Below are 22,753 nucleotides of genomic sequence, written 5' to 3' on the forward strand. Positions count from 1 at the left end.
GTACGGGAACACACGCATCCTTCTCTTTCGAAGGAAGGCTGCTACCACGGACATGCACTTTGTAAACACCCGTGGTGCTGTCGCCAGGCCGAAGGGCAGGACCGTAAATTGGAAATGGCGCTGGCTGACGATGAAGCGCAGAAACCGCCTGTGGGCCGGATTGATTGCGATGTGAAAATAGGCATCTTTCATATCGAGGGCAGCATACCAATCCCCCGGATCCAGGGATGGAATAATAGTTCCAAGGGAGACCATACGAAAGCGCGTTTTGATCAGGAACCTGTTTAGATCGCGCAGGTCCAAGATAGGACGAAGGCCCCCTTTTGCCTTGGGAATCAGGAAGTATCTGGAATAGAATCCTTTTCCCCTTAGGTCCGGAGGGACCTCTTCTACTGCTCCTGCAGCGAGAAGGGTCTGTACCTCCTGAACGAGGAGTTGCTCGTGAGAAGGGTCCCTGAAGAGGGACGGGGAAGGGGGATGGCAGGGAGGGGGCGAGGAAAACTGGAGGGTATAACCCGCCTTCACTGTGCGCAGGACCCAGCGGTCCGATGTTATGCGCGACCAGGCCCGGTAGAAACGGGACAGACGGTCCTTGAAACCCAAAGGAGGATCCGGTATAGGGAGTGGTACGCTGTCCTCGGGCGTAGCTTCAAAAGCCTGGTTTATTTCCCGGCTGTGGCTTGCCCTGGCCATGATTCTGGCCCTGGTTAGGCGTATTGTTTCGTCTCCGCCTATTATCCCTGCCTCGACGGCGGTAAGGCTCGTGACGGGGCCGAGGGTGGTAATGCCTTTGCGGCGGCTGGGGTTTGAAGGGCTTACGCTGCGTCACCGGCGTGTGCATACCCAATGACTTAAGGGTCGCTCGTGAGTCCTTAAGGCTATGCAGCCTGGCGTCCGTCTGGTCGGAAAACAAGCCCGAACCTTCAAACGGGAGGTCTTGCAGCGTGGTCTGTACCTCCGGCAGGAGACCTGAAGCCTGCAACCACGCCGAACGCCTCATCACGACTCCCGACGCAATTGTTCTAGCTGCAGCGTCGGCTGAGTCTAGAGCGGCCTGTAAAGAGGTCTTGGCCACTGCCATTCCCTCCTCTACCAGGGCCGTGAACTCCTGATGGGCTTCAGGTGGGAGGGAGTCCTTAAACTTGGCGACTGATGCCCAGGAGTTAAAATTGTGCCTGTTTAGAATCGCCTGCTGATTGGCGATCCTCAGCTGAAGGCCTCCCGATGAATAGACTTTCCTCCCGAATAAGTCCAATCTCTTAGCTTCCTTGCCCTTGGGGGCAGGAGCTTGCTGGCCATGCTGCTCTTTCTCGTTTACCGCCGAGACCACCAGCGAACAGGGGGACGGATGTAGAAAGAGGAAGTCAAACCCTCTAGATGGGGCGAAGTATTTTCTCTCCACGCCTTTTGCAGTTGGCGCACTGGAGGCCGGTGTTTGCCACACCGTCTTATAATTAGACTGTACTGTCCGTATAATCGGGAGAGCGACTCTGGAGGGGCCCTCTGGGCTCAGGATATCGACCATGGGGTCGTCCTGCTCCACGGTCTCTTCCGCCTGTAAACCCAGATTGAGGGCTACCCGGCGAAGCAGGTCTTGATGTGCCCGATGGTCAATCGGGGGAGGGCCGGACACCAATGTGCCCGCAACTGCCTCATCTGGCGAGGAGGAAGAGGTCGGGGCCTTCTGCCCATCCTCAGTATCCTGCAACCCGGCCTCAGCCAATTGCTCCTCTGCGGCATGACCCGCCGCGTGGGATTGGGACGGTACCGTACTCGGTGCCGAGTCCCCTCTTTCCCGCTCCGGTGGTCTAGAGACCGTTGCCTCCCTATACGATGGCGGACGGTGCCGCGGGGAGCGGGACCGGTACCGGGATGGCCCGGATCTCAAGGCCCTCGATGGGGGCCCTTGTTGGTGGTAGGCCCAGGGTGTCCAGAATGGCCATTGGCTCGGCTGGCCCCATTGAGACTGTCCGTAGTCCCTGCTAGCCTGTGACCTACGGGCAACCCCGCCGTATCGGTCTGAGTCAGTCCCCGAGACCACGGACGGTGACCTGGAAGGCCACGGTGGAGCCGTAGAATGGTGCCGGTCCGATCTTGGAGAGTAGCGCCTTCGCGACCAGGACCTGGAATGGCGCCTCGTCGACCTGGACCTGGAACGGTACCGGTGATCCCGGGATCGGGAACGGCTACGGCTGGTCGGCCTTGGGTAACGAGCCGCCGATGCTTCGCGGTGCCGACTCGTGCTTGGTTGCTGAGTCGGTGCCGATCGTTTGTTGAAGCCCGACTGCTGCGGTGCTTCTTGCGCCGGGGGCAACCGGGAGTCCACCGATGCGGAGCTCGACCGGGACCGGTCCCTGGAACGGTGCCGAGACGGCGACCGTGACGGGCGCACCATCGCCGGCTTGCCTCTGCGCGGCAGCATAGGCGGGGCGCCTTCAGCGCGTACTGGGGCCTCAACGGACAAGGCGATGAGGTCCTTAGCTGCCTCAAACGTGTCCGGAGTGGAGGGCTGTTCCACAAGTTCCTCTAGCCCTTCATTGTCGCTCGACGCGCTCATCCTGGGGCTCGACGGGCCCTTCGGCGCCGGAGCCACTACCGGGGTCCTTGATGAGGCCGTGTCGGCCTTAGGGGCACTCGAGGTCTTTACCGGTGCCGCCTTCTTATGCGGTGAGCGACCGCGGGCCTTAGGCTGGCCCTTCACTTTCGCCGGCGAAGACGATCGGCGTCGTGCCCTACCCCGCTGGGTCGGTGCCGCGGTCTTCGAGTGGCCCGCCGGCGCCGGTTCCCGCACCGAAGCCGGTGCGCTCCGCACGGAGGCAGACGGTGCCGTCGAAGTGGAGGGCTGTAACGCCGTCTCCATGAGCAGCTGCTTAAGGCGGAAGTCCCTCTCTTTTTTAGTTCTGGGCTTAAAAGCCTTACAGATTTTGCAGCGCTCTTTCTGGTGAGCTTCCCCCAGGCAACGCAGACACGAAGCGTGGGGGTCGCTCAATGGCATAGGCCTGCGGCACGTGGCACAGGCCTTGAAACCCTGGGCGTGTGGCATACCCCACCGCCCGGGGCTGGTGCCGGGGCTGAACAAACAATCCCAGCAGGCGCTTTAAGGACTCTAATGAGCCGTTAACTACTGAGTAACACGATCTTATAACTAACTGATAACTACTAGATAACTCTAATGACTATTGCTAAGGGACACTCTCAGACGAGAGACAGAGTTGTTCCAACGCCGCCACGGACGGTAAGAAGGAACTGGAGGGGTCGGGTCGGCAGGGATATATATACCCTGGAGCGGGGCGCCGCTCTGGCGGGAAGGTGGGGGCCCCGCCGGCCCGACGGGAGCCGCTAAGGGAAAAAGTTTCCGACGTCCGTGCACGCGGCGCGCGCACACCTAATGTGTAATGGACGTGAACAATCACTCGAAGAAGAACACGTAGTTCTGGGTAAACGTTGGTGAGGCCTTTGAGGAAACATTTGGTGAGCAGGTGAGCAAACACAGAACGTTGATCCACTTTGTGGTGAAAAGCTGTGATAGCAGAGAGGTGTACTCTTCTTAAACTCATGGAGAGGCCAGACCTTTTAAGTTCTAAGAGATAATCTAATATTGAGGGTAAAGAGCTAAGTTCCCTGTAAGCTACGCGGCCATGCAGCAGCCTATTTAGTGCCATGCAGGTGCTCAGGGAATCCACCCGGGGACCTGCCAAGGGAGGGGCGGCTTGAACCCAGCCCGAACCTGCTGCAGCTGGGGGCACCCCTTCCCCAGCTTTGGGAATTCCCGTCAGGGGAGGCTTTTGCCCCCAGAGAGGCTGCTGCATGATAGCACTGGGTATTGTAAAGGTATGCACCAAGGACCATGTTGCCGCTCTGCATAAGTCCTGGATTGGAACCTGCACTAAGAAGGCTGCCAAAGAATCTTGGGACCTTGTGGAGTGAGCTGTTAAGTTCGACTGAGGGGGAACGCCTGCGAGGTCGTAGCATGTTCATATACAGGATGTGATCCAAGATGAGATCCTCTGGGAGGAGACCAGAAGCCCTTTTATTCTGTCAGCTATAGCAAAGAAGAGCTGGGACGACTTATGAAACGGTTTGGTTCTTTCAATATAAAATGCCGGAGCATGTCTGACGTCCAGGGAGTGCAGTCGTTGCTCTTCCCTATTCACGTGAGGCTTAGGGTAGAAGACCGGTAGAAAGATAGCCTGGTTGTAGTAGAATTGGGACACAACCTTTGTGAGGAATTTTGGGTGCAGCCGCAGCTGTACCTTATCTTTAAGAAAACTGTATATGGTGACTCTGCTGTGAGGGCTCGGCTCTTCGAAACCCTCCTTGCCGAAGTAATTGCGTTTATAATGGCGCTATGAGCGCGCAACAGCAGGGGGCGCCGGCACCGAGGCTACGGATACCACTAGGGGAAAAATCTTCGACAGCTGTGCTCAGGGCACTCGCACACCTAAATCGGAATGGACATGTGCAATCACTTGAAGAAGAACTGCGAGCAACAGCAGAGGCACACACATTGGAGCTATTGCCTGAGGAAAGGGTCTCAAATGAAGGCTAGGGGAATGTTTCCACTACTCTACTCTTGCAGCTACCCAAAAGCTGAGGAAGTGAAAGAGTAGCAGACACACTCCAGCCTCCAAACGTCAACAGCCAGGAGGCTATGGAAGGTCGGAAACAGAGGCTTTGGGATGGGAAAAGGAGAGCGGGCAGGGAGATATACTTAATATACCATACTGACGAGAAAGGCTGGGGTCCTCAGTGAGGGTCCAGGAACAGCACTGTGGCTGGAGTCTCAACACCCTCTTGGTTTCTCAAAGGCTGGATTCTATCTTGGGTATTGCTCCTGAACAGCAGGGCCCCCACATCCTAACTGGCTGGTTAGACCTCTGACTATTAGGGCCTGGACATTTTCACTAGATGCCTAGGTATGGGTATGTCTGTGAGAAAGGCCAAAAGACAGAGACTGAGATAAGGTAAGTTAGTAAAGAAGAAAGGTACAGAATTTGTGGGGGAGAAGGGGAAGAATAAAGGTGACAAAAAGGAGGAAGTGGGGAACAGGAAGAGAAGACAGTGCTCTGTTGCAGGAAAGAAAGTTAAGTAAAGACAGGAAGGGAAAAAAAGATTTAACAAAACAGGGATGTAACAAGAAGGACTGATCAAACAGTACTCAACAAATATATTATTTTGAAGTATTTTAACAGTATTAGTTGAAGAATTTCCCTCAGATTTTTGTGGTATGTGACCAGTTCTATAACTGGTGAAATATTTAGTACATTTGAATACTGGTAGAAATACTGGTCAAATATAATCTAACAATATTTTATTCCACTATTCGACCAACCACAGTAGTAAGTCAGATTTGCAAATCATTCGTTAAATCGAAAATTGACTGACAGCATGTTACAATTAAATGAAGTATACAAACCATGCACAATAAAGCACAAGTGCTTTATTCCTTTACATTACAGGGGAAATGGTGTCACAAGTATTACATATGTTGGATAACAGATGTCAATTCTTGGTAGTATATTCAAGGGCAGCCTTAGAGTAAAATAGCACATATGCTACAGGTCTGCACTAGCCCCTCTACTATACCTAATTTAGGAATAGAGGGCTTCTAGGACTGTGAATCTAATACAAAATAGAGGCACTTTAAAAGTTTATAATAATTCAGATCCAAGTATTTGAACATGACGTTTATGCTTACCTTATAAAAATAGAATGGTTGGAGATCAAGAACCTCAATAATCCAAGGGAAAGTTCGCAGTGAGCTATATGCAAATAGCACAATCTCCAGACAACATGCTATCAGGGAACGATGGAAAATATCTTGCTCCAAGAGAGCCTAGATAGGACATAGAAATGGTTTTCAGCCACATCATTAAGGAGTTACTCATAAATATATTTTCTTAAATGATACTAGAGAGACTGAACTACTGAGAAAGAGCAGCATTCTCCTTGCCACACACACACAAACTCTATCCCCACTAGATGAAGTATGATGATTTGATCTGCTAAGGCCTGCATTAAAAAAACATAGAATAAGAATTTAAGTTTTGTTTTAAACCATACCCTGAATTTACTATCCATTAATTAAAACTTAATTGAATTAAGATTTGGGATATGGAAAAAGTTACAGAAGAGGGAGCACTGAAAAAGAAGTCAAGAGACAAAGGACATAGATTCCAAGGCCAGAAGGCCTTGTGATCATCTAGTCTGATCTCTTGTATAACAAAAGCCAGAGAACTTTGCCAAAATAATTCCTAGAGCAGATCTTTTAGAAAAACATTCCATCTTGATTTAAAAATTGTCAGGGATGGAGAATCCACCACGATGCTTGGTAAATTGTTCCAATGGTTGATTACCCTCACTTTGAAAAATGTACCCCGTATTCCCAGTCTGTATTTGTCTAGCTTCAACTTCCAGACATTGGATCATGCTATACTTGTGTCTGTTAGACTGAGGATCCCATTATCAAATACCTGTTCCCCAATGTAGGTACTTCTAGACTAATCAAGACACCCTTTAACCTTCTTTGTTAAAATAAATAGATTGAGCTCCTTGAGTCTATCACTATAAAGGCACAAAAATGATTAAAGGTCTAGAAAACATTACCTATGAGGGAAGATTAAACAAATTGGGTTTGTTTAGTCTGGAAAAGAGAAGACAGAGGGGACATGATAACAGTTTTCAAGTACATAAAAGGTTGTTAACGAGGAGGGAGAAAAACTGTTTTTCTTAATCTCTGAGGATAGGACAAGAAAAAATGGGCTTAAATTGCAACAAGGAGATGTAGGTTGAACATTAGGAAAAACTTCCTAACTGTCAGGGTGGTTAAGCACTGGAATAAATTGCCTAGGGAGGTTGTGGAATCTCCATCATTGGAGATTTTTAAGAGCAGGTTAGACAAAAACCTGTCAGGGATGGTCTAGATAATACTTAGTCTTGCCATAAGTGCAGGGGACTGGACTAGATGACCTCACGAGGTCCCTTCCAGGCCTATGATTCTATGTTTGGTAATCCATTAATCATTCTTGTGGCTCTTCTGTGAACCCTGTCCAATTTATCATGTCATTTAACCTGTCTGTTCCACTCTTTACAGACAGATTTGCTGACTTATAAGTAGTACAGGTGCTGACACACTGGAGAAAGAATAGCAGATAAATCAATTATATTACAACTAGCACCTTGCTAAATTATGACAGTTTAAGCTACAAAAAGGAAACTTCCAATGGTATACTTAAGTATCGTACTACGTTCAACTACTTTACATATTTGTTCCCTGAAAGATCAATTACTGTTTCTTTTGCCCTTTCCATTATTTCCCGCTTTTCGGAAAGTTTCAAATGGTAAAGGCTAGTTTTATAGTTGTTTATCTAGTAATAATGCAAGTCGAAGGGGAAGCAGACCTACAGTGCCAATGACAGTAAAGCTGCTTTGATACTGTGGGTAAAAGGATAAAAGCCTGCTCCCCAGGGGTTAAAGCAGAATGCAAGGTGTGCTAGCTGCAGTTACTGAAAAGCAATACAGGCATTTTCTTGAAGAAGAAAGAGGAGAACAAAAATGCCTTGCCCAGCATCTATGTTCTAAAAGACAATATAGGCAAAGACAATTAGCAGTTGTAGGCACCTTCATATATAGTTATTATTGTCAAAGGCTAGTCTATTCAGGTATTCTGATGAAGTAGGGTTTTATTCATTTTGTTATGTTGCATCTTGTTATGTGAGTCTTACAGTCCTATACTAATTGTGTGTGTACCTTAGTTCTGTGTGTACCTTAGTTTCCCTGTGTACTGCACCAATACTTAGGTGGTGGAAATTGGGTGTGTGATTTTGCTGAGGCCCTGGGGGCAGGTGAGACTGTCCTACTATTTGCACCTGTGTAATCTGAGACCCAGGAGGAGGGTGCGACCAGGTGCCTTTGGCCGAGGAAAAGAGACAAAGGCCAGAGGAGTGGCTGGAGAGTTTCAGTTTAGAGCTGACTGGGGAAACGGAGGGAGTCCCAGAACTGGGGTCTGGGCTCCCTACCCCCAAGATGGACCTAACTGAGGGGTCCTGTTCTCTGTACCTACAATCTCTGTTTTAGACCGCGTTCCTGTCATTTAATAAACCTTCTGTTTTACTGGCTGGCTGAGAGTCACGTCTGATTGCAGAGTTGGGGTGCAGGGCCCTCTGGCTTCCCCAGGAGCCCCGCCTGTGCGAACTCGCTGTGGGAAGCGTACGGTGTGAAAAGGGGATGCTGAATGCTACGAGGTCAGACCCAGGAAGGTTGAAGCTGTGTAAGCTTCTTGCCCTAGAGACAGTATGCTCAAGAGAGAGGAGGCATGCTCCCCCAGAGTCCTGACTGGCTTTGTATGGAGTAGTTCCAGAGCATCGCCCAGTGACTCCGTGACAGGTATATATCACATATCAGACACATATGAGTTAGGAAAAAAGGAGATATCAGTATTAAATGCAGATGAAAGGAATCATTTGAGATGCAGGAGAGAAGCATAACATATTGAAGAAAAACAATCTTGGAGAGAAATATTTGCAAGTCACTTTTCTTTATCAGTTCAAATTACTTGACGATCCAGTTTTTGATTTAAAATCAGGTAAGATTTCACCTTTGTTGTAATTAGGGATGTAAAATATTAAACAGTTAACTGGTAAGCATTAGTCTTACCCATTTACTCACCCTAACTGTTAGCCCCAGTCCTAAGCCAAGTTGGCCGGCCGGCCGGCCAGAGCAACCTTCCCTTTAATCAGAGCCCCTCTCCCTTTAATCGGTTAACCGATATAATTTTAATCATTTAAATGGTTAACTTTTAAAACGATATTTACATCCCTAGTTGTAATACAGCAGAGTGTGTAGGATTTAGTACACAGCCATAAGAAAATATAAGGAAGGAACTATGTTAGTTGAAAGACTAGTAGTACTGAACAAATATTGAGCTCTCAAGAAACTACAACTGGGTCAAATTCTTGAAATAATCTCATTTAAGGAATTAAATTAATATTAAACTGGAAAATTGAGCCCATCAATCCGCAATTAGCTAGTCAATAGACAAGGAACCAATTCTACCCTCAGATTGATTTAAATGGGAGCTGTGTAGATTGACCCAAATACATAATTTTTCTGAAAGTATTCACAAGGGTGAACTTAAAGAAGAAGAGGCTCTTCTGTTCCAGTTCTCTACTTACTGTCATGTCCTTCCCATGCAATCTTCGTGTTTCTTGTACCACTATCGTCTCCAAAATTTTATAATACAAAATCTCTGCCAGTTTTAGTCTGTTAACAGCAAAATCTGCAATTGAAACCAAACATTGCTGAAAGCTCGTATTCCAAGTCAGCAGTTGGGAGGGGAGAGGAGGAGGAGGGGATGAATAAACAGTCTTGATTAAGTTAACCAGTATTTTCCTTTCCATAACAGAAACACACGTGTGCTGTAAGCTTAGAGGAAATACTACTCTGAATGTCTTTAGTAATGCTATGTGAAACAAACCTTACATGCAATTAACATATTTCATACTCTTTAGATGTTCAAACTTTAGGAATGTTTATGTGTAAGGTCTCCACTCCAGTTTTGTAAAAGTCTTCTGAATTTCAAATATGTAATGAATTGCATTAACACCCATACAGGAAAGTTCATTTAATTAAGAAACTTTTTTTCCCCACTTCTTAGGCAGATTTATAGTCTCTTATTGAGAGTTTCAATACAATTTCTTTCAAGTCCCATTTTGAACTACAGTAACTCCTCGCTTGACATTGTAGTTATGTTCCTGAAAAATGCTACATTAAACAAAACGATGTTAAGCGAATCCAATTTCCCCATAAGAATTAATGTAAATGGGGGGAGTTAGGTTCCAGGGAATTTTTTTTCACCAGACAAAAGACTATGTATAATTATATATACATACACACACACATATACACACAGAGTATAAGTTTTAAACAATTTAATACTGTACATAGCAATGATGATTGCGAAGCTTGATTGAGGTGGTGGAGTCAGAGGGTGGGATATTTCCCAGGGAATGCCTTGCTGCTAAATGATGAACTAGCACTCGACTGAGCCCTCAAGGATTAACACATTGTTGTTAATGTAGCCTCTCACTCTACAAGGCAGTATGAATGGAGGGAGAAGAGACAATAGAAGCGTGGCAGTGGCTGCAAACATTCCCTGTGGAAACTGAACATGATGATGAACCCACACTATCCCGGTGGAGCTCACCACTCCCTCCACTTTACAAAGTGCTGGGGGGGTGGCGTGTTTGAGAGACATGGCAGTGGGTGGAGGGACACCTGAACTGCCCAGCAATTGATAGCCTGCTGGGCGGCTGCCGCACAGGGAACTTAGGGGAGCTGATAAGGGGGCTGCCGGCCCACCCTTGTTCCAAGCCCCCACCAGCTAGCTTCAACGGCTGCTCTTCCTGCAAGCAGTGGACAAAGCAGGCGGCTGCCAAATAACATTATAAGGGAGCATTGCGCAACTTTAAACGAGCATGTTCTCTAATAGATCAGCGACATAATGACGAAACACCGTTAACCGGGACAACATTAAGTGAGGAGTTACTGTATAACCTTGCATGGTTTCATTCAACTCTGTACAATGTCCTGTTTGGTAGTTATTGACCTGTTGCAATGAAAAGATGCAACAAGTTTTGAACCAATGAGTAGCGGTTCAATATTTTTAAAGTTATTATTGCCTTTACTAAGGCATCCCTTATTTATTAAAGTAAACTTTTTAATGCAATATTCTTACTATCTTATAAATGTCTCAATAGGAGTTGTACTGAAGGCACCTTCACCTCCATGGAGTTGGGATTGATGTATGGATGAAATGTCCCAGAAACCACACTATAAGGACATTTATCTCTTCAAAATTTTGATCAGCCTGGCCCAATCAATGAGGAGCTGGAGTAATATTAGTACATTTCTATGCAGTGAGTTGCCCCTCCATTGAAAAGTCAGTTTTCATCTACACCAATCGTTCATTTTACTAAGTACATGAAGAATCAGCCGAAGCATTTTTTCTTCCCATAAACGTGTCGCCTTTGATACACAAGCGATGCACTTCAATATGCTGAAACATTCTATGCATTTCACATATTCCTACCTATGTGAGATCCTGGCTGGTCATCTGTTGACCGAGTATAACTCCGACAGAAAGCCTCACCTATTTCTTTAACTTGATTCATGATGCTTTCCATAGGGTTGCGTACACAAGACCTATAGCAGGACCCAGAGAGAAACCTCATTTGTATATTACAGAAACATAAAAAAGCCCCCCGATAGGATTCATTTCACCAAGCTTTCCTCTTGGCAACCAATGTCCCATCCTGTGATGTATTTTACACTCTGGACAGCACTCATTCAAAAAGGTTTACAAGCTAACGAGAAAAAGAGATAGTCTGTGGGTTTTAATACTATTACTTGCAAGTCCGATTCTGAACTGTAACCTTGCCTTATTTAATTCTGTTATGTACAACATTCTGTTTAATGGTTACTGACCTATTGTACACAAAGAAAAGATGCAACATGTGTTCCAGAACAAAGAGTAGCAGTACAATATTTTTTAAAGGCCATATAGGATTTGATAGTTTGAGAAGACGGAGGGCTTGTCTACACAGTGGAGTAATGCACACTATAGAGGTGTGATTTCTAAAGGGCACTAATTATTGTCGATTAACTGCTCTGAGTAGACCCTGCTGGTGCACACTAAAGACTTCCCAGTGCACTTTAATGTAGTAAAGTACTAGAGCTTACTATGTTAAAGTGTTCTGAGAACTTTAGTGTGCATCAGCAGGCACAGACCAATTAATCCGCAACACATCAGGGTACTTTAGGAATCTCACCCCCATAGTGTGCATTACTCCCTATGTAGACAAGCCCTGACTAACTCCATTATTATTTTTGTACATGAGTAGTGCTTGATAAAGAATGTGCTTATATAAACTGAATTCTGTTCTTCAGAGCAGTGCACTAGCTCCCCTCTTTAGAAATAATAATGGACTTTTGTTTCTTTTTAACCTTACATTATTTCTACTTTTATATTATCTTAACAGTATTAAATTACTATGTAATAACTCTGAGCATCCAGACACGGAGATTGTGGGAGGATTTTATAAATTATTTTAAATTATGCAAATTGCTACCACACAATTAAGACCAAAACTGATTTTTTTTTTTTATGGGGGACGGAGGGGAGGGGAGGGAGAAAGGAGGAAGAGACAGAAGAAACTTATTGATTCAAATTAAAAAAAAAAAGGAGGAAATGGATAGAAAGTAATACTAGTCAGAGTATATCGCCTCAGTACTTTGATATCCATATAATATTTGCACCAGGGATAACTTGGGCTACCAATAATTTACCTTTCAGGAGCCCAATCGATTACGATACAATTAGAATGTTCCCCTAGCCTAGACAGTCTATTTAGGAATAGAAGAATATAACGGATTTAATTATGTGACAATGAAATTAGGAATTCTATTTTGTGATACGTTTTGAAACACTGGCACTATGGTTGCACAAGTCTGGACTTGCCCAAAGGCAGCCTTGTTCTGCATTCTAGAGAGCTAACCCAGGCACAAAAAAAATGTTTGCTCACTGAAGGACCATCACTGGTGGAGACAGAGTTTCACAGTTTGAGCATATTGCACAGAACACAAGAACGGCCATACTGCGTCAGATCAAAGGTTCATCTAGCCCAGTATCCTGTCTTCTGACAGTGGCCAATGCCAGGTGCTTCAGAGGGAATGAACAGAACAGGTAATCATCAAGCAATCCATCCCCTCTCGCCCATTCACAGCTTTTGGAGACAGTGACAGAGGCCTTATTTAAGAGTGGATGCAGCTGTGTGCAGGGAGGCTGATAATTACCACATAAGGGCTCGCAGGAGAGACTGTGCCCAGCCAGAAATCAAACTTCAGATTTCACTCCTTCTGCGAGTCTGAACAGGGCAAAGGGCTCAGAGCTTGTCATTTTTAAAGATCTGAATTTCTCAAATGTTTTAAGAGTAAAATCACTATGGCTAAGCTTCCTCTGTTAAGGCTGAGTTCCTTCCTTTCCTTTAACCCCTTCAGAGACAAACTAGAAGCCCAGGGAGTCCACAGCCTCGGTGGAACTCTGGGGGTGCAGATGTAAGCAACTGGGGGGTTCAGGAGGTTCTCAGGTTCTAAGACAGCTAGCCGGTGGTGTCCCATGTCCCAAGGAATGGTGTCAAACAAGATGTCTGAGCCTGGGAATGTGACTTTGAGACCCAGAGCAGTGACTCAAAGAGTGGGGGAGAGGAAAGGGGGAATGTCACAGTGGATAATCAGCCAATGAACTCCCAGTGCGACACTATGACCAAAAGGGCTGCTGAAATTATTGGATGTATAAATGGGAATATCAAGTAGAAGTAGAGAGGTTATATAATCTCTTTAGTTGGTACTGGTGCAACTACTACTGGAATACTGTGTCCATTTCTGGTGTCCTCAACATGAAGAATGTTGAATATAGGAGAGTTCAGTGAGAACAGCAATGAGACAGGATTAGAAAACATGCCTTACAGTGACAGACTCAAAGAGCTCAATCTGTTTAGATGATCAAAGAAGATCTGAGGTGACCGGAACACTATATATAAAGTACCTACATGGGGAACAGAAATTGCATATAGAAAGCTCTTCTTCCTAGCAGACAAAGGTATAACAAGATCCAATGGCTGCAAACTTAAGCTATTCAAACACAAAATAAGGGGCAGATCTTGAAACAATTTACAAGGGTTGTGGTGGATTCTCCATCACTGGAAATTTTTAAGTCAAGAACGGATGTTTTTCAAAAGGATACGCCTTAGTCAAACAGGAATTAACTCAGAGAAGTCCCATGAGCTGTGTTATAAAGGGGGTCAGACTAGATGATCATAATGGTCCCTTCTAACTTTATAATCCATAAATATACAAAATTAGACTAAAGTGCATTGGAGGAGCTGAATGCTGAAGACTAATGGCAGGCTATAGGCTGTGTTCTACTGACTTTCACAACCTGCACTTAAAAGAAGACTGTAACTGCCTCTTTAGTCGGCAGACAAGACTGTCATACACTACTCTCTTCCTTGGTAGGTGACTTCTATCAGACTAGGATTTAATTTGTCCAAATTTGCTTTTGTTAAGAAATAGATTTTTTTTGGTCAAACTTGTTATACCAACAGTGTCAATAAAAAACAAATGCACAAATTATAATTAGCTGATGAGTAAAAAAAAATTTGGCCTATTAATCTAACAGTAAGTAATGAGGTTTTTTTAAAAGCCGTACTTTTCCAGAAGCACAGATTCATTAAGAAATAAAAGGTTTAGTTCCTCACAATAAGGCCTTTCAAATGGAAACACTAAGAAGACAGGTCGGTCTTTTTCCCCAGCAACCCTCATAAAACCCTTTAAAAAGACTTGAGTATGGAGTAAAAATGTAGTAGCCCAACAAAACCAAGTCTGAAGAGAGGGATCACCTTTTGTAATGAAAGTAGGGGTAAAGTGACATGCTTACTCAAAGATAGCTATAAGCTGTTCACTTGGTGCATTTTTCAACCCAGCCACAATGCTTTGTAACCGGCTCACACTTTGTGTTGCTGAAGCAACAGGAGTGATTACCGCTTCCTTCTCTCTCAGGTATCTCCTTCCTGTCAGTGGTGTAGAAGGTGCAAATGATCTTTTCTGCCAAGTAAGATAGAAAATAAGTTTATCATCAAAAATTATGTTTCTACAGATGTTTTGAGACATGAAGTGCAAAGTCATTCACAAAACTCACAGGTACACCACAAACCACAGGGAAAATGAGTATGCCCTCACTACAGTCACTACCACAAAATAGGCTGAGATTTAAAGTAAAGTGTTTTTAAGGGCAAGTTCTCTAACAAATTACAAACCTAATGAAATCCCCAAACTAAAAGTCAGAAGTTTAAGCAAAGAGAGAAATCAATAAAATACAAGACTTAAACGTCTTAAAAACATAAACAAGAGATTTAAGATAACTTAAACTCTGACAAATGGTAAAGGCAAGACCACTGCAATGAGTAACCATAATTACCTGATGCCACAGAACTACTGTATAATCAACCTCCCCTTTTAAGCTAATATATTTATCATACATGCTGCAATTACAATTCAGTTCCAAAGCTCTTCTCTGCATGAACCACATTTGGGTTTAAATTATGCCTATATTTTACAAAATTTACTAATATTTCAAGTGAAGCAATGACATCCAAAGAAAGCTGAAGCAGTATTTGTAAACACTGAAAGACTATATATAAACAACCAATCTTTTTCACACTGCCCACTTTCAGACACTGCCTCTACTCCCCTTCACGGAAAAACACTTCCCCTATTCTATCCTTGCCTCACTCCATTATCTACAGACCCCAGTTCATTCCTTAGCACAAAAGTTTCCCATTCAGAAGACTGAGCTTCCTTTAGAAGTGAATTAACGTAATTTTAAGAAACAAGCTATTTGATATTAGCAATATTTTGGGCAGATTCCCAGCTGCGATCAAGGAGCATTTGACACAGATGAGGGGATTCCTCATCCACTTCCAAAGGTGCCCAATTCACTACCAGTCACAGGACTGCTCAGTGCAAGTCTCCCAGTCCAAGTTAAACCAGCCTGAAGGCTGCTCTAGCCTGCACCACATGCCTGCAACCTCCTTATAGTAGCTGTGAATCATCACAGCATGAAGGAGCCCCACCTGTGTCATCTTCCACACCAGCCACTGAAATGGCACTAAAGTTGCTATACCACCTGAGGATCCCCTTACATGCGAAGAGATCCTCTGAGGGATGGATCCATCTATTTGAAAGCTACTTAATACCAATGGAGTGGTGCAAAGTGGCTGGAGCACAGCCCTGGACTGTATTGATTATATTTTCCATTTCCAAAATTCAAGATATGAATAATGTAACAAAATATTACTTTTTGTAATATTACGATGGCTACTTTTCAGAAAGGTTGGAAGGATCAGGGTTAGCCAGAGCGTTCAAAGTCACAATTTATAAGTAAGCAGAAAGCATAAGAAAGGATCTGCAGTGTTATGAAAATTTAATAGTTCAAAATGGGCAAAAGGAGTTGAAATCTCTGCACACTCACTCAGTCACTAAATGTCAAATATAAAACCCAATAGCTTCAGACTGTTTTGAAGAATGATTTTACAAAACTGATCTGTACCAGTGCTTGCTTCTAGGAACAATTCTTTTTCGCCTGTTTCCAACTTATTTTTGAAACTGTCTAAGCAGCATGAAACTAGTATCACTCATCAACTATAATTGACACACCATCCTTCAGAGAGACAAGATGGGTGAGGTAATATCTTTTATTCTACCAACTTCTGTTGGTGATAGAAAGCAGCTTTTGAACAACACACAGTTCCTTCTTCAGGTCTGAGCATCACAGCTAAATGCAAGGTGGAACAGATTATTTATCATAAGTAGTTAGCATATATTAAGGCAGAGGTTCTCAAACTGGTGGGCGTAACACCCCCCGTGGGGTGTGTGTGCGTGTGTGTGCAGAATGTATTCTAGAGGGAGTGGGTGTGAGACGCTTTAGTGGGATAAAAAACAAAAACAAAACAAAACCCTTACTGCACACATTTTACCCACAGCAATGAATAACTAACAAAGCTGATTCCTCCAGACATATCAAGTCCTCAGATTGCGCTGTGCAGTTTGATGGATTTCTGCTAAGCTTGCATAGCACTATATAAAAGTTGTTGCCGTCTGTACATTAATCCGTTTGCTACAACGTGGTATGCTCATTTAATTGTAAGCATCAACCACAATCGCAGTTTTGCTTTTGCTCTTATTACAATGGATCATTGGCTCATTTGTGCAACAGGAAAAAAACACCCCAACTCAAGTGAAAAACAAAGAAGCCAAAACTTTTCTGAACTACTTTACTGTACATTAAAAACTAACAATGATCTCATCTTCAGGTACAAGGAGATCTCCAGATAGCTGTCTCAAGCATCCAACCCAACATGGAATTGTTCTGCTCCAAAAAACAGGCGCACCCAACACACTAGTAACAACAGTGTGATGCCAATAAGCAGTATATCACTAAAAATTTACATTACTATATACTTAAATGGCTGTTTGAATAAATGCCTTACTGTTTTTAATATTTAGTAAGAGTTGCATGTTGATTTTTTTTTTTAAATCGGTATATGTACAGTGTGGCGGCAGGGAGGAGGAACATGAACTATTACAGACTCAAAGAAGGGGAGAGTGGTCAAATAAGTTTGAGAACCACTGTATTAAGGGACCATTCAAAGCAGAGTGGCCCCTCTGCAGTCATAGGACAAAAAGAGGGGGTCACTGGTTACAGATTGTTATAATAAGTAGGGCCCTACCAAATTCACAGTCCATTTTCGTCAATTTCACAGTCAAAGGACTTTAAAAATTATAATTTTCATTTTTTCAGCTATTTAAATCTGAAATGTCACGTGTTGTAATTGTAGGGATCCTAACCCAAAAAGGAATTTTGGGAGGGAGGGGGGTATCACAATGTTATTGTAGGTGGTACTGTTTCTGCTTCTCTTCTGCGCAACTGCTGGTGGTGGCACTGCCTGAGAGCTGGGCAGATGGAGAGCGGTGGCTGCTGGCCGAGAGCCCAGCTCTGAAGGCAGAGCCACTGCCAACAGCAGCGCAGAAGTAAGGATAGCCTGATATGGTATTGCCACCCTTACTTCTGTGCTGCTGCCTGCAGAGCTGGGCCCTCAGTCAGCAGCTGCCACTCTCTGGCCGTTCAGCTCTGAAGGCAGCAGCGCAGAAGTAAGGGTGGCCTGATATGGTATTGCCACCCTTACTTCTGCACTGCTGCTGGTGGGGCACCATCGTCAGAGCTGGGCACCCGGCCAACAGCCACTGCTCTCTGGCCACCCAGCCCTGAAGGTAGCACAGAAGTAAGGGTGGCAATACCGCCACCCTCCCTCTAACTCCCTTTTAGATCAGAGCCCCCAATTTGAGAAATGCCCCTCTTCCCCATGAAATCTGTATAGTACAGAGTAAAAGCAAACACAAGACCAGGTTTTACAGGGGGAGGTCAGATTTCATGGTCCATGATGCGTTTTTCATGGCTGTGAATTTGGTAGGGCCCTAGTAATAAGCCATAAATCCAATGTCTCTGTTCAGTCCATGATTTTTAGTGTGCAGCAGTTATGAATTTAAGCTCCCAGGCTTGTCTTTTGAAAGTATCATGCAGGTTTCCTTGAGGATGAGGACTGATAGGTCAGAGTGATCAGTTTGGGAAAGTGTTCACCCACAGGAGATAGGGTGTTTTTGTCTTTTATCATTTTCCTGTATGAGATCATTTGAGAGCATAGTGATTGTCTGGCTTCACCCACATAGTTGTTATTGGGGCATTTTGTGCACTGGATGAGCTATACCACATGTTGTGATAAGCACGTATAAGATCCATGGATCTTGAAAGGTGTGTGTGGGGGTGTTGATCATTGTAGCAGTGGAGATATGTCTGCAGGTTATGCATCTGTTGTTTTGTCAAGGTCTGGTGCTGCTTTGAGTTGGTGTGTCCTGATCTGTGGCAAGCCTGCTTATGATGAGCTTAGCAAGGTTGGGGGTTGTTTGAATGCCAGAATTGGGGGTTCAGGCAAGATTTCTTTGCAGGATGGGGTCCCCATCAAGTATGGGTTGTAACTGTTTGATGACACCCCATCCATATAGGTTCCAGTGGGATGGTAGGCAACAACTAGGGGTGTGCAGTTGGAGGGGTTTTTATTTCTGCATTGAAGCAGGTTCTCCGAGTATTTAGGTGGCCCGTTCCACGATGTGATCTACTTCTCTGGTCGAGTGTCCTTGTTTGGTGAAGACAGTTAAGTGTGTTAAGGTGTATACTCCAGACTTTCTCCTTGGAATCTGGCTGTAGATAACAGATTCTTTGGTGTGTTCTGGGTGGTTACTAAATCTGTAAATGTAGGTGTGGTGGGTTTCCTGTATATGTTTCTCTATACAGTTTCACTGCTGAAGCTGATTGTGGTTCCCAGGAAGTTTATGCTAATGTGGAAGTGTCCCAGAAAGAGTTTAATGTATGGTGGTGGTGGTTGAAGTTATGGGGAAAATCTATGGACAGACAGCTTAAACTCCCTCAGAGGATGGAAATATCATTGATGTATCTCAGGTATACCATTGGTTTCATGGTGCATTTTTCCAGAAATAATTCTCCATGAAGAGGTTGGCATATTGGGGAGCCATCCTAATACCCATGGCTGCTCCCATGGTTTGGGCAAAATGTTTGTTGAATGTAAATGTTATGGGTATGGATGAAAAGGATGAGAGGGTTGTCTATTGTCTTGTAAATATCTGAAGCAGGCAGCTACGCTGTCATTGTGATAGATGTTGCTGTATAGAGAAGTGACATCAGTGTTGGCAAGAATGGTGTTCTGAGGGAGATTGTTAATATTGCAGTGTTTGTGGAGTAAGTCATTGGTATCCTGGAGAAAGCTGGCCCTTTGCGTGGGGGTGGTTTGAGGATGATTTCTGAGAGTACCAATATTCCTTCAGTTAGAGTGCCTTGGCCAGATATGATGGATCTGCCTGGGATCCCTTGTTTGTCTATCTTGGGAAGCATGTAGAAGGTCCCTGGGGTGGGTTCATGCGGATGAGTTTGTAGATTTTCTCTTGGAGTTGTTGGGGGGGTGGGGGGGTTTGATGATATCCTTAAGTTCCTGGATAAACTGTGGCCTGGGGTCATCTATGAGTTCCTTATAGTAAGTGATGTTGGAGAGTTGATGGTTGGCCTCATTAACGAAGTCATCATGTTTGAGTACAACGGCACCCTCTTTGTCTGCTGGTTTGATCACTATCTTGTGGTTAGATTTCAGTGATTGTATGGCTGTCCTCTCGGCAGTGGAGAGATTATGGTGGATATGATGTTTGTTAAGGATTTTATAGTCAATTTTTTTCCTGAAGCAATCAATGTAATGATCAAGAGTGTGGGTTCAACTGCTCTGTGATGTCTAGTCAGAGGATTATTTTCTCTTATGATTGTCCGTGGGAATGTGGTAACTGTGAGTGGTGTCGTCACTGTTGTGGAAGAATTATGTGATGCAGGGATGGCAGAACAACTCTTCTAGTTCTCCATGTTAGGATGGTATCAGGTACTGTGGTGGGGCAGAAGTTCAGTCCCTTAGAGAGTACAGATAATTCAGCTTCAGTGACGGGTAGTCTTTACAAACTGATGATGTTTGGGTGTCGTTTAGTGTACGTGTGATGGGCACTGGTGCCATGGTTTCTCCCAGAGATGGTGTTCTGTGGGTTGAATGGTCCCTTAGAATATGTACTTACTACTTATGCTAAACAAACAAACAAACAATCTGTTCCACCTTGCATTTAGCTGTAACTCTCGGAATACCTTTCCCAGACCTGAAGAAGAGCTCTGTGTGGCTTGAAAGCTTCTCTCTCACTAACAGAAATTGGTCCAATAAAAGATATTACCTCACCCACCTTGTCTCTCTAATATCCTGGCTACAACTACCCAGTATACCCCAGCTTTCTGACAGCTAATTCTTATTTTGCCCTTTTAAAGTGACCACTGAAAATATTTTTCCCATTCCCATCTCAAACACCAGTTTAAGATACACCTCTACCCCGATATAATGCGGTCCTATAGAACGCGAATTCAGATAGAACGTGGTAAAGCAGCGCTCCGGGGGACTGGGCTGCTTTACCTCGTTATATCCGAATTCTGCGCCCACCCGTTACTTGCTGCAGCGCTCCCCAGGGCCCGCCCGCCCCAGCTCACCTCTGTTCTGCCTTCTCCCATGAGCGCGCCGCAGCTCCGCTTCTCCTCCCTCCCAGACTTGCCGCCAAGCTTGGGAGGGAAGAGAAGTGGAGCAGCGGCGCGCAAGCCTGGGAGAGAGGAGAAGCGGAGCTGCGGCACGCTCGTGGGAGGAGGCGGAGCGGAGGTGAGCTGGGGCAGGGGGGGCCGCAGCAAGACGGGGCGCAGAGGAACCGCTCCCCACCCCAGCTCACCTCCGCTCTGCCTCCTCCTCCTCCCACGAGCACGCTGCTCAGCTCCGCTTCTCCTCCCTCTCAGGCTTGCCGCGCCAAACAGCTGATTAGCATGGCAAGCCTGGGAGGGAGGGGGGAGAAGCGGAGCTGCGGCGCGCTCGTGGGAGGAGGCGGAACGGAGGTGAGCTGGGGCGGGGGGGGGGGCACCGGGGAGGGCCACAGCAAGTAACAGGGGGGCACAGAGGAACCGCTCCCTGTTCCAGCTCATCTCCGCCTCCTCCCCTGAGGGCGCCGCGGCGGCCGCTCCCTTCCCCCACCCCCCTTCCAGGCTTGCAGGCCAAACAGCTGATTGGCGCGCCAAGCCTGGAAGGGAGGGAGGGAGAAGCAGAGCAGATAGATATTATGAACAATATTCTTGGGTTACACGTAAAATGTATTTTTCCCATTTCTGACAAACAGTGGGCATTGAAACCTGCATATGTAAATAATAATAGTGAAATAGACAGGTTACATTACCTTTTCAAAATGCTGCTGAAGATGACACTCCACATGAGCTCTTGTTGTTGTTTTCCCCACTGGCATGTCAACAGCAAACTTTCGGGGCGTTCCAATTTCTTCTTCTGCATCTGCTCCTAAGAAAACCCTCTCATCAAAGTCACCCACTGATAAAACATACTCTTCATACTCCTTATTCAATGCTTTGCTGAAAAAGAAGCCATACTGCATTTATTAAGAGTTAAGCTGTTAAAGAAGCCAGACAAACTAGCCAATGGAATTAGTCTATACAGTTGAAAGCAATGAATAGTCAAAACATTTATTAATTTTAGTAATAGCATTCAGTGATTGGAAACTAACCAATATCAGTAATAGTGCACATGCTAATGAATGACTTGACTCCCCTTTTTCTAACACCATAGCCTAATGGTTCTCAACCTATTTACCACTGTGGGTCGCATATGCAGTTCTGTGTGTGTTATGTGGGCCGCATCCACACAATATACTACCTGTATGGCCCTGAGGATGTCACATGGGCTGCAGCTGTGTGGTGATTGGACCGTAAGTGGACCATGGGCCACAGGTTGAGAGCCACTGCCCTATCCTGATTCCCTTGGGCTCACTGCAGGGCCTGGTCTCCTTGGCCTCTCTTGCCGCTGGTGACCCTCCAAGACTTGGTTTCCAGTAAGTATTGGAGCAAGTGAGTTAAGCTCTGCTCTCACTGGAAAATGAAACAGCTGTGGAGCAGAGTTGAGATGTTTCTTGCATGTATAAATGGCTTAACTTTATCATTGATTAAGATCGTCATCCAGCACTTACTTGTTATCTGCAAAGCTGCAAAAATCCAAGAGGCAGTCTCCTTTTAAAATCTGGAAACAAGAGAGTTGAAAAATAAGATTACATGTAATGCAATTTTTAAGAAGTAGTAAATCCAAAACCTGTTCAATTCCAGAAGAGTGGAAGCATGATAGTTTAATTGTAATGCAGATGATTAGGATCAAAATCATTCTCTGGATTTTTGCTGCACAAGACCAGTGAGGATGAATTTGTTGTATAGACGACATCTCAGCAGTAGAAGGCTCCCCACTCTCACAATGTTTTGCTAGATCCTAGCCATAGAACTATGCTACCAACCATCCCCATAGGTAGCGTATAAAATTGTTTTATAACATAGTTCTCACATAATTCTCAGTCAGAAAGTTCCTGTCCAGAATGATCACAATGCTAGAATCCTGCTGGTATATTTAAACACTGTTGTCACTAGCACTGTTCTGCTCCCAGTATAGACAGGGCCTTA

At 45.1% G+C, this 22,753-nt stretch overlaps 1 protein-coding gene across 4 annotated transcripts in view; it reads right to left on the bottom strand.

Annotated features, from left to right (window-relative positions):
• Positions 1-22,753, bottom strand: part of RBL1 (RB transcriptional corepressor like 1) — an 83,307-nt gene that overhangs the window by 40,646 nt on the left and 19,908 nt on the right. For all 4 annotated transcript variants that reach the window (XM_054045452.1, XM_054045451.1, XM_054045450.1 and 1 more), the window contains 6 exons: positions 22,276-22,325; positions 21,478-21,664; positions 14,495-14,661; positions 11,090-11,202; positions 9,174-9,277; positions 5,699-5,836 (listed from right to left, as the gene is read on the bottom strand). In XM_054045452.1, coding sequence (XP_053901427.1) covers positions 5,699-5,836; positions 9,174-9,277; positions 11,090-11,202; positions 14,495-14,661; positions 21,478-21,664; positions 22,276-22,325 — 759 coding nt within the window. The remainder of the gene's footprint in view (positions 1-5,698; positions 5,837-9,173; positions 9,278-11,089; positions 11,203-14,494; positions 14,662-21,477; positions 21,665-22,275; positions 22,326-22,753) is intronic.

Source organism: Malaclemys terrapin, chromosome 12 (genome assembly GCF_027887155.1).
Source record: "Malaclemys terrapin pileata isolate rMalTer1 chromosome 12, rMalTer1.hap1, whole genome shotgun sequence".
In the NCBI taxonomy this organism is placed as follows: domain Eukaryota; kingdom Metazoa; phylum Chordata; order Testudines; family Emydidae; genus Malaclemys; species Malaclemys terrapin.